This window comes from Thunnus thynnus, chromosome 19, assembly GCF_963924715.1.
Source record: "Thunnus thynnus chromosome 19, fThuThy2.1, whole genome shotgun sequence".
Lineage (NCBI taxonomy): Eukaryota > Metazoa > Chordata > Actinopteri > Scombriformes > Scombridae > Thunnus > Thunnus thynnus.
Window position 1 is genome coordinate 25,825,441 of NC_089535.1, and position 14,102 is coordinate 25,839,542.

General features: G+C 41.0%; 1 protein-coding gene across 8 annotated transcripts in view; it reads right to left on the reverse strand.

The window, feature by feature from the left end:
• Positions 1-14,102, reverse strand: part of LOC137170309 (transcription factor 4-like) — a 238,616-nt gene that overhangs the window by 68,797 nt on the left and 155,717 nt on the right. Inside the window, exon 1 of one of the 8 annotated variants that reach the window (XM_067573572.1) lies at positions 7,704-8,005. The exons of 6 other annotated variants lie outside the window; for them this stretch is intronic. In XM_067573572.1, coding sequence (XP_067429673.1) covers positions 7,704-7,772 — 69 coding nt within the window. In that variant the 5' untranslated portion in view covers positions 7,773-8,005. Of the gene's footprint in view, positions 1-7,703; positions 8,006-14,102 lie in introns of those variants that run through there. One more of the 8 variants, XM_067573575.1, reaches the window with a different exon arrangement.

The window sequence follows — 14,102 nt, forward strand, 5'->3', positions numbered from 1 at the left end:
TTGTTAGTTTCTGCTACTTGCAATTTCACATCTTCTCCAAATACTACAATACCCATGAGTCTCCATTCAGCCTTTGCCATAGAAAGGATTTTATCATAATCAGAACACTTGGTTGCTGTAATCAGGACCAAAACACTGCACCACCACTGATTAATTGATCAAAAAAAAAAAAAACCCAGAGGTGAATTTATTCATAGCAGACAAAACCAATCAGCTAGATCCTTGATCAAATGATCAGTTCCCAATCAGAAACGTACAGACATAAGCCTATCAGCAGGTCACAGTCACTGCCAAGGTCTCTACACCTCCAATATGGCTGCCAGAGGCCCTGATGGTCAGTGTGTGCATACAGCCAGCCAACCAGACACATGAACCATCGTCTACTGCTGCTGATGCTGCCTGTCCCCCCCCCCCCGTCTGCCAGCTGACCTTGATGTTCATAGGTGTGATCAGGCTGGCAAGGCCCTCGGTCACACACACCGGGAATCAAACCTGTGACTCAGACACACACATAGATTCTCTTCCCATGGACAGTTCAGGGTGGAAATTCCCAGCTATCCAAAGAATGCCGACCCATTCTGCTGTGTTACAATCCATCATCCCATATGCAACACACACACACACACACGGATGACTCACTGTTTGACTATGTGTGAGTGTGTGTGTGTGTGTCATTTTGGCAGCTGCGACCTCACGCATTTAAGTCAAGAGTTTATAAAGACAGAGTGAGAAAAAGTGACCAGAGGCTGGACTGAAGGTCTCTGTTAAACAACCTGCATATTATCAATGTCATACAGTAGAACATGTGTTTATTTTCTGTTTTTAACGAATTCCAGTTGCATTCTGACACATAATCACTGGTATACTGGGTTTATGAAAGATATTTAAGAGCGAATGTAAATAAATGTAACTGATTATAGGCAGTGTGAAGAGAAAGATCTCAGGCAACACAAATGAAGCAATGTTTTATATGAGGGCTGCACTGTAAATATGAAGTATCAATAGATAAGTCAGACATCAACTGTTTGGCAGCATCATTTAGTCTGGTGTTGATCAAATGCAGGTGATGGAAAAGAATTAAATATGAAAAACCTCCAGACTAACTTAGAATATCTTTGAAATGTTGTTTTTTCTTTGTGGTGGTATCTAATTTGTTGATATTTCTTTTTAAGGCCCACCTTTGATTACATGTGTATTTCATTAGATTGGTATTTGTAATGTAAAAAATATGTCCAGCCTCCAAATCTTCAAAGATCCAGTCTAGGTTACACGTGTATTTTATGTTGAAAGGTTTTAGATATTTTCCTATGCAATAATATATGTGGAGCTTGTGATCATACGTTGGAGTCCTCCATATAAACACTGTGATATGATCTCAATTGGCAAACTTGCAGGAAATGTTATTTTAGGTTGCACAAAACTTCTGATTCTGCTGCAGGAGAACTCGCCTTATTCTGACAAAAAAAGAAAAAGAAGTGTACATTCAAGACAATTTAATAACTTCTAAGGTCTGATTTTTTTAAATAAAATTAATTCTAACATTTTCAGGCCCTGCAGACATGCTTTGATGGAAGATACATCTGTAATATAGAATACAGCACATCTGCAAAAACAGTATAAAACAGCTCATATTCATCAGGCCTTTCATCATACAGCCTGTCTCTTTTCACTGCAATTTTTCAAAATAATAAAATAAAACAAACTCGACGTCGCGTTTTTTTTTGTTTTTTTTTCCCTTTTTACGTCTGATGACTAATAACATCACGCATCGTTTAAATCTCACAGCCTCGTTTTAATAGGACACAGACTGAGGCTGCTTTAACTATACTGACCTGTAACACTGATGTGCAGCTATTAAATCTGACACCTTTACGCAAGATTACGAGAAAAGATGGAAAAAAAAAAACACACACATCCAGATCATCACCAACACATCATCAGCTCTTCATCAGCAGCCGCTCTGACACTTACATTTCAAAAGACGTGACGATTACGACATCACTAATGACCTACTAATGACCCCTACATTAGTAATGAAGAGCAGAAATATACAAGAAATGATGAAGGAAAGAAGAAAAGTCTCATCCCTCTATGAATGACTGTTGATATTAATCAGTCTGAAAACAGCACACGTCCAGAGAAACACACTGTAATCACTACAAGTTCACACCAAAGCTTTACACACAACAGGTAAACATAATAATAACTAATATTAGAAAATGATGCAAAGAAAAACAAGAAAATATCTGGGTTTTTTTAAACATGTGACACCAATAAACCCTTTTCTTTATCAATTTATCTGTTTGATGGTTTAACAATGACCAATAAAATGTCAAAGTTATCAGATATATTTTACAATTTCTTCTCCAGTTAGATAAAACCCTCAAAATATCCAAAGAAAAGAGATATTTTATCTTGATTATTACATAAAACCAATGACTTACTATCAGAATTCAAATTCACTCAGACTTCCTCATCCTAAAGGTGGGTCAGTGAATGCATCACTACATACTGTGTCTTTTTTTTTAACTACTTCCTGTTTTCTCTAAAAAAGAAAACAAGAGTTTAGTGTGTAAAGATAGCAGTGTGTGTGTGTGTGTGTGTGTGTGTGTGTGTGTGTGTGTGTATCAGCAGCATCAGTGTCAGATAATCTGATGCAGAAGGATTAAAGTTTAAGCCTGAACAGTGTGTCGGGTTTTGACCAGCCGGACAACACACACACACACACACACACACACACACACACACACACACACACACACACACACACACACACACACACACCCTAAACCTAACCGGAAACCTTAAAGAGACCGGAGAAAAACCCAGTGACCCCACTGAGACAAGGCAGCACACACACACACACACACACACACACACACACACACACACACACACACATATATAAAGAAAGATATCAGCCTATTTAACAAAACACACTTAATGTGCACAAACACATAAATAATGACATCATTTCATTGTCAGCATGGTGTGGAGGGAGAGCTTCAACCTCACAATGAATGAAAGTGTGTCATAAACTACAAACACACACTCATCAAACAGACACACACAGATGTTTTTCAGCCTTTTATGAAAATTTTGGAAAACACAAATATGAAGAAAAGAAACAAACACACACACAAATAAAAAAAATCGTTAAGAGAAATCACAAAGTTGATGCTCGTACACATGAACACACACATTTAGATAAAAAAATGACACCGACACACGTTATAAAATTGGATTTTTGAGTTGTTCAAACAGAACAACTGAAGCAGATGGAGATAGAGGCCTGCACACACACACAAACACACACACACATACACGCACACACCCTGCACGCACACACCCTGCATGCACACACACACACACACACACACACACACACACACACACACACACACACAAATGCACACAATGCGTCTATTTATAAAGTTATAATTGCATAACACGCTGTGCTCTAATTCCAGCCTACTGAGCACACAGGATGTCCACACACACTGGCTTCACCATCACACACACACATACACACTCACACACACACACACACACACACACACACACACACACACACACACACACACACATTTACTGTTGTTCAGTCTTTATGTATAGAAAAAAACTGCATATGAACACATGAAAAAGACACACACTCATTTTGTGCTTATATGTAAAAGAAAATGTAGGGGGGAAAAAAATCACACACACACACACAAACACACACACACACACACACACACACACACACACACAAACACACACACACACACACCCTCCACGAAATAACAGCGTCAATATTTGCTGCTGCGGGCGTGTGAAGCTTCTGTCAGTTATGTAATTAGTCATTTTAATATTTTTACCAGATATGATTTTGAAATGTTTCTATGAGTGGAGGCAGATTCTTTCAACTGACATAAACACAACAAATATTTTATCTTTTCTGCAATTTTAATCCTACATATTTGTTGCACTTCTATGTAAAAACACATTCTTTACAGGTTGATGTCATCATGTTGCTGTTTGAAATATTTTATATGAAGCTTTGTTAGATTTAACCCTCATGATGAAACAGGATTTCATTTAAAAAACACAAAATGTGTAAAAACTGAAATGAATCATTTATATAAGAGAACTAGATAAAATCTTATTGAAGACAGTAATTTTAGCAGGACAGTCTGGCCTTGACCTTTGACCTCCTCTGGATGTGCTGTGGTTGTGAATTGCAGCTACTCGCTATTTAACAGTGAAAGGACAAAAAATTTAAAAGAAGATAGTTTTTCTAATGAAACAGTAAATGTGCGGTTCTTAGCTGAAATATAAAATCCACTCCAATATAAATGTGAATATTTCCTTTTTAAATTAATTTGAAATGATAGAATAAACACATTATTTTGTGTACAGCTATAACTGCAGTACATTCACTGAAAAATTATAAATTCGATATAGAAATAAATTAATTCCTCTCATATGATGAGTGTCGTTTGTCTCTGAAAAGCAGTGAACGCAAAATCAATTGCAGACAAACAGCATCATCAGTGAAAGTGTTTAAAATGTGTTTCCTGTAGCTGCACATTGAGAGCGGACTGCAGGATTTTGGCAGACTGCTTCAGGACTCTCCTAATTAAAACTTACTGAATATTCAAATGCTGTGTTAGCATAACAATAGCCGGCTGGCCGGGCCGGCTTTAAATGAGGCCTTTTGTTTTAGCCGAGCTTTCTGCTGCCTCATTAAGCCGCTGGAGCTTAAGTTAGTGAGCCGACAGCCGCTAACCGAAGCTCAGGCCTCGGCCCTCACCCTCCTCCTCCTCCTCTTCTCCCCCTCCGCCCTCCCCCCACACGCTCTCCCCAAACCAAAGCCCCGATTCAGCCTCCTCAGTGTTTGGTCTCTCTGGGCCGTGGCTCGCTTGCTGCCGCAGCAGATCTGTCCGAGTGTTTCTGTCTCTTCTCTAAAAAAAAAAAAAAAAAAAAAACCCCCCGACCACTCTGCCCCAGTTTCCCCCTCGCTCCACTTTTGTGCCTCCGTAACGCGATGAGTGGCCTGAATCTGCTTTCACACAACCACAATATCACCAAAACACCTTCAACCCGAGCCAGCGAAAGCCACTAAAACAGGAAACAAGAAGACAAACAACATTACTTTATTACTGCGTTTTTTTTTTCCTCTTATCAGTATGTTTTCTCTTTCTTCCAGCGGACGGCGAGTGTAAACAAGCTGTGACACAGACAGACAGAGTGAGACAGGGGGGTAAAGTGAAGACAGAAAGGAGCTTGGCACCGGATCAAGACCGTCGGCACAATGTGCCATCCAGCAGCCAGCCGCCAAACAAAGCGGTGCCACGCCGAGCCCCGTGGCAGCGCTGAACTGGAGAGCTCCGGCTCCGAGCGAAGCTGGCGAGATACAAAGAAGGCTCTGAACTACAGGGAGAGAGCGGGTACAAAAAGCATAAGGCTCCGGAGCCGATGGTCGTCGACGTAAGGGCTAAAGCGCCTGACGGGCGAACGGAGGCCGGAGACCCGGCAGCCACCGAGCAGACAGAGGCCGACTGTTGGTGAGGGTCTGCAGCAAGCATTAAACAACAGAGGCTCTGTTTACGGCTGCACAGGTCACATCAGATACGAAAAACATCTGAACCCACATTATTGTTAGTTCACGTCTCTGAAGACTGGAAACTACAAGATTTAAGCTTGTAAACGTGTCAAGAAAATCAAAAAAAGTCTGTTTTTTCACATATTTTGCTATAAAAATAAACATATAAACAGAGAGGATGAGCACAAATATTTTGAAAATATAAATTAAACCACAAGAATTAAAATCAGATTCATAAATCTGATAGAAATCAAGGTCATGGACATGTAAAAACTACTACAAGTGCACCTTTAAATGTATTTTCTGTAAAAATCTTGTCATATATTTTCTCTATAAAATCAATAAAACTGTAATTAAATGTTTGCTTGCTATTTTTATTATTCTTTATTTTTGAGGATAATGTTTACAGCTTGTGTCTGATTGATTCATCATCTCAGAAGGCCTGAAAGCTGCAAGTTCAGACTCTTTAATATTAATTTAAAAACTGTGTAAGTGTATTATTGTTGAGATCTTAATTAACTTTCTTTTCCATGCTTATTTCTGTCATCATTTATTTCTCATCTCCTCTTTAATTTCCCCCCCTTTTGTCTCTTCAGCTCATGTAAAGCAGTGATTTGAGTCAAAGGTGAGACAAACGCAGACAGACAGAGAGGGGGACAGACAGTTCACTGACAGGTGGATCTGCAGGAAATTCCCGCCTTCCATCTTCATTTGCACCTTGCGACGTGCAGACATTCCTGCTTTACGCCAGGAACCTGTGAAATTCATTCACCTTCCCTCCGCTTTACACCCCCTGTTCCTCATTCCTAGCCTTCACTTCATCCCCTGCCGTCTCTCTCTAAATCACTTCGCCCTGGTGTTTTACAGGTGTGGGTTACTGGGAGACAGACAGACAGACAGACAGGTTCACAGGAGGTCAGACAGCTTCATACTTGCTTGGATGACTTTCTCAGATGTCATTTTCTTTTCATTTCCAGAGAGAGGTTTATGGTTTTTAAGACATTACAGAGCTAATTAATATTTTTTTAAGAGACTATGTCTTTACATTTAGATGCTACATATATATTATTTTAAAGGCATAAAAATAAGAATATAATTTATAATAGAATATCACTGATATTAATATTTAATGCAAATTAAGCACACTTATTTTCCAGCTCTGCCATATTTTCCAGGTTATTAGAAAATTAACTACTTCAATAAGAAATAACAAATATAATTCGAGGCCGGTGTGTGACAGAAAAATCAACAATTTAAGCAGTTTGGGGGGAAATTGAAAAATTTGAAAAGCCACAAGTCCCTAAATGACACACACAGCCGAACAAACCCCAAAACCACAGGTGTGTCATTCCGCCTGAGAGCAGAACGCATTGATTCATTCAGTAATAAGGCTCTTATTTAGATGCGTTTACGTCCATTTAGATAATTTGAAAATAAAGCGATGGGGAGAGAAAGGAAATAAAGCTGCGTGGCGGATTATTTCAAGTTCAATCTAGAAACGTCTGATGCGCTAAAAAAAAAAAAAAAAAATCGGGAGACAAAAACAGAATTTTATAAATGTAAATAAATATATATATATATTCGAGTACACACACACACACACACACACAGAGTAAACACAGACACGTCATATTTCAGAGGAGTCTGTCCAACCTATTTACCTCGCAGTCTCTAGGCACTACAGCAGCAACTGTCACTTTTCCCGCTCCACACATACACGCACACACGCGCGCTCTCTCCCTCTCTCACACATACAGCGCGCGCGCGCACACACACACACACACACACATTCACACACACACACACACACACTTTAATTTCTCCCGATAAACAACTGCTTTTTCCAAAAATAAACCCCCACAGACAAGCAGAAAGGGAGGAAGAGCTCACAATCCGTTCGCACTTTGACGCGCGGGCGGCGAACCGACGCGCTGTTAAGTTGGTGCGTAAAAAGCGACACTCTTCACCTTCACACCTCCTCTCCCTCTCTCCCTCTCTCCCTCTCTCTCTCTCTCTCTCCCTCTCTCTCTCTCTCTCTCCATTTCTCCCTCTGACTCCCAAACCCTCGCGGAGAATGAAAAAGAAACACTAGAAGGGATGGAAGAGTCTGTCTTACCGCTTTGCCGTTGTAGTAGTACATCAGTGAGCTGCCTGTCATCCCGGGGATGGTGTACGCACAATACATCGTTCCTCTCCTCCGCAGAAAGAAGAAAAACTCTATTTCTCCCTTTCTCGCTCCGCTCGCTCCCTTTCACTCTCTCTCTCTCTTTTTTGGTTTTAACGCTCCCCCCGCCTCTTGACTTTCCTTCTACTCCACCCTTTCTTCTTTTTCTTCTGGTGTTTTAACTTTTCTTGATTTGTTATGATCTCAAACTCTCGCCGCTCCGCTCGCGTGTCCCTGCCTGCGCGTTTTTTTCCCAGCCGACAATTCCTTCAGTTGCATTTTCCCATATGGCCGAGCCGAGGCACGCGGAATATGCAAAGTAGGCAGAGAGAGAGAGAGAGAGATGTGCCCCTCCCCTTCTCTCTCTCTCTCTCTCTCGCTCTCTCTCTCTCTCTGTCACACACACACACACACACACACACACACACACACTGAGCGAGAGAGAGACGCGCGCGCACGGAAAATGTACTGAAAGACAGAGGTTGAAACGCAGCTGACATTCCCTCTCTTGGACTCGCGCACATATAGCTAAACGCACACAGACATACTCACACACGCACACACCGCGCGCGTGCCCGCGAGCGGTCGCCGACACTCTTTCAACTTTCCACAGTAAACCTGGAAGCCATCCCTCCCTCCTCCTCCTCCTCCTCCTCCTCCTCCTCCTCCTCCCTGCTCGCGCGGAGCCGCAGTTCGCCGCCTGCCTTTGAACTGAGCCGACTGTTCACTTTTTCCACCGCTTTCATAGCGCGCGCTTCTTTCTACACACTCTCCTCTTCTCCTCCTTTTTTCTTCTCCCTCTCTTTCCTCTCTTATTTCCTCTACCCCATATCCTCCTTTCCTTTCCTCTCCTCTCCATCTTGCACTCAGATTAAACACATCCCGAACACTCCTTGGCCAAAATTTTGGTCATCTGCGGTCCCTGGTCGGAGGCTTTTTTATTTTATTTTCTGTTTTTTTTTTCTCTTTTCCAAAGTTGCAGTTTATTGTTGGAGCAGCTGCACAGAAAAAAACAGCGTGGTTTTGGGAATTTGCAAATGAGAAGATGCCTATATCTGTCTAATAAAACTGGACAGCATTTAAAAGTTTTACAGAATAGAATAAATGTCTTTATTTTCAGTACGAAGAGATTTAAGGTGCAACTTCCTGAAATGTGGTAGATAAAAACAGGATATAAATAGAACTACACGAATAGAAATGTAAAAAAAAAAAAAAAAAAACACTCTTGAATATACAGTTTCATATTCACACCTCAGATATACAATGTGCTGTCACACATCCAGGCTTGTGTGCTTCAATAATAATTAGACTTAGATGATAACCTGTATTTCAACAAGTTCTACAGGATTTTATAATAAAAGCATTTCAAAAGTAAGATGCTTTACATACATTACCTTGTTATTATATGGTTTTATAAGTGAGATGCTACTGCAGTCATAGTGGCCTGTTTACTTCCACCAACAATCCAGATTTGATCATTTCTGGACACATTTAAAATAAAAAGTGGACTAGAGATGTTATATATTTTTAGATTTAAATCTTACACATTTAAAACATGTGTAAGGAAGCAAAGAAAATACTTTAAAATGAGTAGATAGTATCATACAGTTTATTTTATTGTTATTAATCAGATAGATAATCTGTGACCATTTTATTTAGAACACACACACACACACACACACACACACAGAGGTTGTATAAGGCCAAAGAGTCTGACATGCTACATCCACCACATGAATTTCTAAAAATCAGTTCAAGTTAATTCTCTCCTCTTTTCTAATTTTTGCAGCCGTTCACTCTTCCTCTCTGCTCTGCTTCTTTGGGAGGTGTGTGATGGAAGCTCTGAAGGATGATGGGATATTTGGGCTGTATTCAGTTTCCTCTGTAGCCTTTAAGTTGAGTTAAAATCCCTGATGTTAAGAGTAAAATTAAACTTACAAATGGCAGAAGTAAGTCTTCATGTAAAGAGATATTTTTCTCTTTTACATGATCAAAAGTCCTGTATTGGATGTAAATAAAATCCATAAAACAGATATATTTTGTAAAACATTTAAAAATGGAATTATATAAGAAATATTTTCACTTTAGTAGAGTAAATATTATGTATCTTTACTTTTCTCTGCTCTAAATCCCAGAGCTACCATACACGGGTTGCCATGGTGACATGCTGTTAGCAAGCATCAGATGGTGGCACTATAACTGATCAAAGTTTAACTCATAAACCAAATGTCTGAGTGACAAGAGGCTCAGGAGACATGCTGTCAGCCTCCAATCTCCATATTGGATTTGTTATAAATTTCACTGTTAAAATTTTTTTGTTCTTCAGTCGAGCTTTCAAATTTTTTGCCTCGTTGACACCGGATTGGTACAAAGTTGAAGCAGATGTGGATACAGAAAATGAGAGTTATAAGAAGTAGAGAGGCAGTGTATAGCTGTCATCTCAGTCATGACCAGTTTTCACAAGAATCTTTAAATTCATTCACTGGACGGAAAAAAAATGTTAAAATCGCTTTTGAAAGTCTTTTGAAATCGGCCCACAGATGGCGCCACGGTTGCCTGAAATGTATGAACGTTTGAATTTTTCCTGGCACACAGTGTTACTTATGAACATCTGGCTATGATTGTGTAATGCAGCCTTTTATCTAAATATAATTGTTAAAACAAACATTGTGTGTGAGGAGCTGTTCAGCCGTTTATTTGCAACATGATCACAAAAGTTTCATTCAAACTGGTCAGATGGCTTTGTGAAAATTAAAGGTAAACTTAGTAATACAGCTGAGCCTCCGTTGTAAGTCTGACTGACAGACAGGTTTATGTGCGGATCCAGAAATACTGACTTCACAGATTTACACCCAGCCCTGCCATGATGCAAGCAACACCTGCCAGGAAGAATTATGATATTTTGAGTTGCTTATGATCAGATTCATTCAATAAGCTTTAACATTTTGGGATCTGTTCACACCAGGAGTGCTACAGAGATTAAAGGGATACTTCTCTTCAAAATAAGATAAGGCTAACCTGAAGGCTTGTTTACAACCTGAAACTGAATGAGAACAGTGCAGTTATTACTGAAACTGTCCCTTGTGAACATCCACCACAGTTTAACACACCGACTTCTTGCTTTCACTTTATTTTCCACAAAGTTCGCCTGTGATAATTTGGGTGTACTTACTTTCTGTTTTTCTTCCAAATACCTTCAGGAACCAGACAATGTGCAGACTCTTTGGTTTAAGCCGGTGATTTAGCATTGCACTTTTATAAAATTGGGGTAATCACAAGCAACTGATTCAAAAAAAGAATGGTTAAAATCAAAGCAGCAGAGACTGAAATATGACTTTTTGTCTCTAGTATGGGTCAAGCTCCAAAAACAATGCACACTACATTTCCCATAATGCAGCTCAACAATGTCTTTAAATTAGACCCTCCCTAAATGCCCACATCTTTCAAAGTCCAGTTGTTAATGCAGGCTTAATGTTATAGTCTAGTCTCTAAGCCCAGGCCGAGACAACCCTGATGACATCACTATGACATCACGCGGGTTATTTTCTCAGACGCTGCCTACAGAGCCACAGTTGACATTATACGACTGTATTCATAGGCAGAGCGGTGCTAACCCTGACAAGTACACCGATCTTTGTGCGCAAAATTGGTGGATTGCCCCTTTAGAAGACATCAAATCACACTGAAAAACAGAGGGAGGAGGAGAGAGAGCGATACAGGCAGTCACCAAAACAGACAGACAGTGTTTCGGTCTTCCAAATTTCATATTAACATCGTCATCATTCATCCTATTCAAACAAATAATAGACTCCAAAACAAGCGAGCAGACCTCCCAAACCCCTCTCGCTCTCTATCTCTCTCTCTCTCCCTCTCTCTCTCCTCTTCTTTCGGCTTTAATTTGATTAAAAAGCGAGCTGCAGGAAGGGGAGGGAGGGCTGATGCACATCTAATAAGTGGACCATCTGTCTGCAGCGCTGGCTGGCTCCCAGCATTGTACCCAACCAGACTGCATGGGAAATGAAGGGAGAGATGGAGGGATGGAGGGAGGGATAGAGAGAGAGAGAGGAGGAGGGAGGGAGGGGAGATGAAGTGCAGGGGGGGAAAATATAGAACCCAAAAAGAGTGACCCGGTTGAAGAAAAGAAGCAGAGACAGCATTTTTAATTTTGTCTGACGCTTGCTTGGTCAACAAACCTGCAGAGGAGACGAAGAAGAATGAAGAGCGGAGGAAAGCGAGAGGAGGAGGAGGAAGAGAGGAGGAAGGAAAGAATGTTAAAAGGAGAGCATTAGGGAGACAGTGAGGGGGGGAAAACGAGGAGAGGAAAAAAGGAGAAAGAAGAGGAGAGGAGGAGAAGAGGGTCAGCCGAGAGGAGGAGAGAAAACGAGGGAGAAAAAGGTAGATGAGAGGGGAGAGCAGAAAGGCAGGAATGGAGGGAAGAAAAAAGGAGGGAGTAGAGAAGAGTAGAGGAAAAATTAGGGAGAAAAGAAAAGAGGAGAAAAGGAAGAAATAGAAAAGTAAATAGGAGAGAATAAGGAAGGGAGAAAGAAGGGAGGAGAGCGGAGGAGTAAAGAAGAGAGGAAAGGAGAGGAGATGAAAAAGAGGGAGGAAGGTAAAGGAGAAAAAGAAAAGAGGAGAAGAGAGAGCGAGGGAGAAAAAGGAGGGAGAAGGAAAGAAGAGAAGAGATGTGAGGAGAGTAGGTGGGAGGAGGAAAAAGGAAGAGGGGAGAGACTTTTAGCTGAGTGTTCGTTTCTCTATTTAAAAATTTCAGCCAAACTGACCTTTGACCTTGAGGCAGTACAGTCTATTCCAAGCACATACACCCCTGAGCTTTGATGTCCTCATTATTTAAGGTGGACTGAAGATAGACTTTGGACAACGGCCACTGTTTAAACTAGCAACCACCAAACTACCTTAAATGTATTTTTTGATGCATGACCTCTGAATAATACATCTGTGAATACAACACAGAGGTCAGAAGTCATGTGACATGTTCTTCTCTTCGTCCTCCGTCTTCCTCCCTCCTTCCCTCTACTTCAACGACACCCCCCCCCAAAAAAAGTCTTCTTTCTTTTCCCTCTCTTTTTCTCCTCCTTTCCTCTTCCTCTCATTTTCTTCGTATCTCAAATCTCTGGTTCTTTTTGTCCCTCTCTTCCTTCCTCCCCCCTCCACCTTCTTCTTCTCTTCCTCCTTCCAGTCAACCTTCTTCCTCCTCTTTCCTTCCTCCTTTCCCCCAACTTCCTCACACCCTTTATCGTCGTCTTCTTCCTCCCACCTCCAGCTTCTCTCCCTCATTTTCCCCCCTTCATCCCTCTATCCCTTTACCCCCCCCCACCCCCTTCCACTTACACTTCTTTTCCTCCTATTTTCTCTCTTGTCACTCCATTCTTCCCTCTCTCTCTCTCCTCCCCCTTGTCCTCCTCCCTGGTGGTGAGATGACAGCTAATCCCCGCTTGAATTATAATCTCACATTTCATCCTGATTTCACGCAGACGGGATTTTCCTTCACATTACGACACCCAGTTGTCAATCTTTCTCTCTCTCTCTGCTCTTTTGTCTTTGTAGCTGTCTCTCACCCCTTTCTCTACATCTCTCCGGTTGTCTCAGCTGGTCTGGCTTCAGTCATTTCCTCCTTTCCTTTGTTATGTTGTCTTTCTTTCCTTCTTTCTTTTGTTCCTTCCTTCTTTCATTTGCAATAAGTCCTTTTTTTCTGTACTTCTCTCTCTCTTTCACATGGAGCAAAAGCTGGCCTTAAGGCCTATGAACACTCTCTCTGTGTCACACACACACACACACACACACACACACACACACACACACACACACACACACACACACACACACACACACACACACACACACACACACGCTTAGCACGACTGCACTTTGTTCTCTTCATACAGCCACTTCCTATGGTGAGCCTTTGATTTGAGTCTTTTTATGTTGCAGGTCTGAATGTACAAACAATAAAGTTATCGACGGGATTGAAGAGAGTTGAGAGCAGGCAGCCACACCCACACACACACACACACACACATACACACACACACACAGGAACATGAAGGCACACACGATTTCATTTGAAACAGAGGTCTATATAAGTGCTGAGAGGCATATTGATAGTGTGTAGGAGACAGGTGAGATCAATGTATTTCCATCCAACTGTTGCAGAAGTTTTAACCACTTCAACCCCACTGAATCCTCAGTAAAGTGTATAAAATAAAAAAGGACATCTATAAAAATTCAATTTGATTAATGAACCCATGGAACCTGATTGACAAAATCACACCCCTTATACTTTTATTTAGTTATTTGGATCCCTATTAGCTGTTACCAGTGTAACAGCTTCTCTCC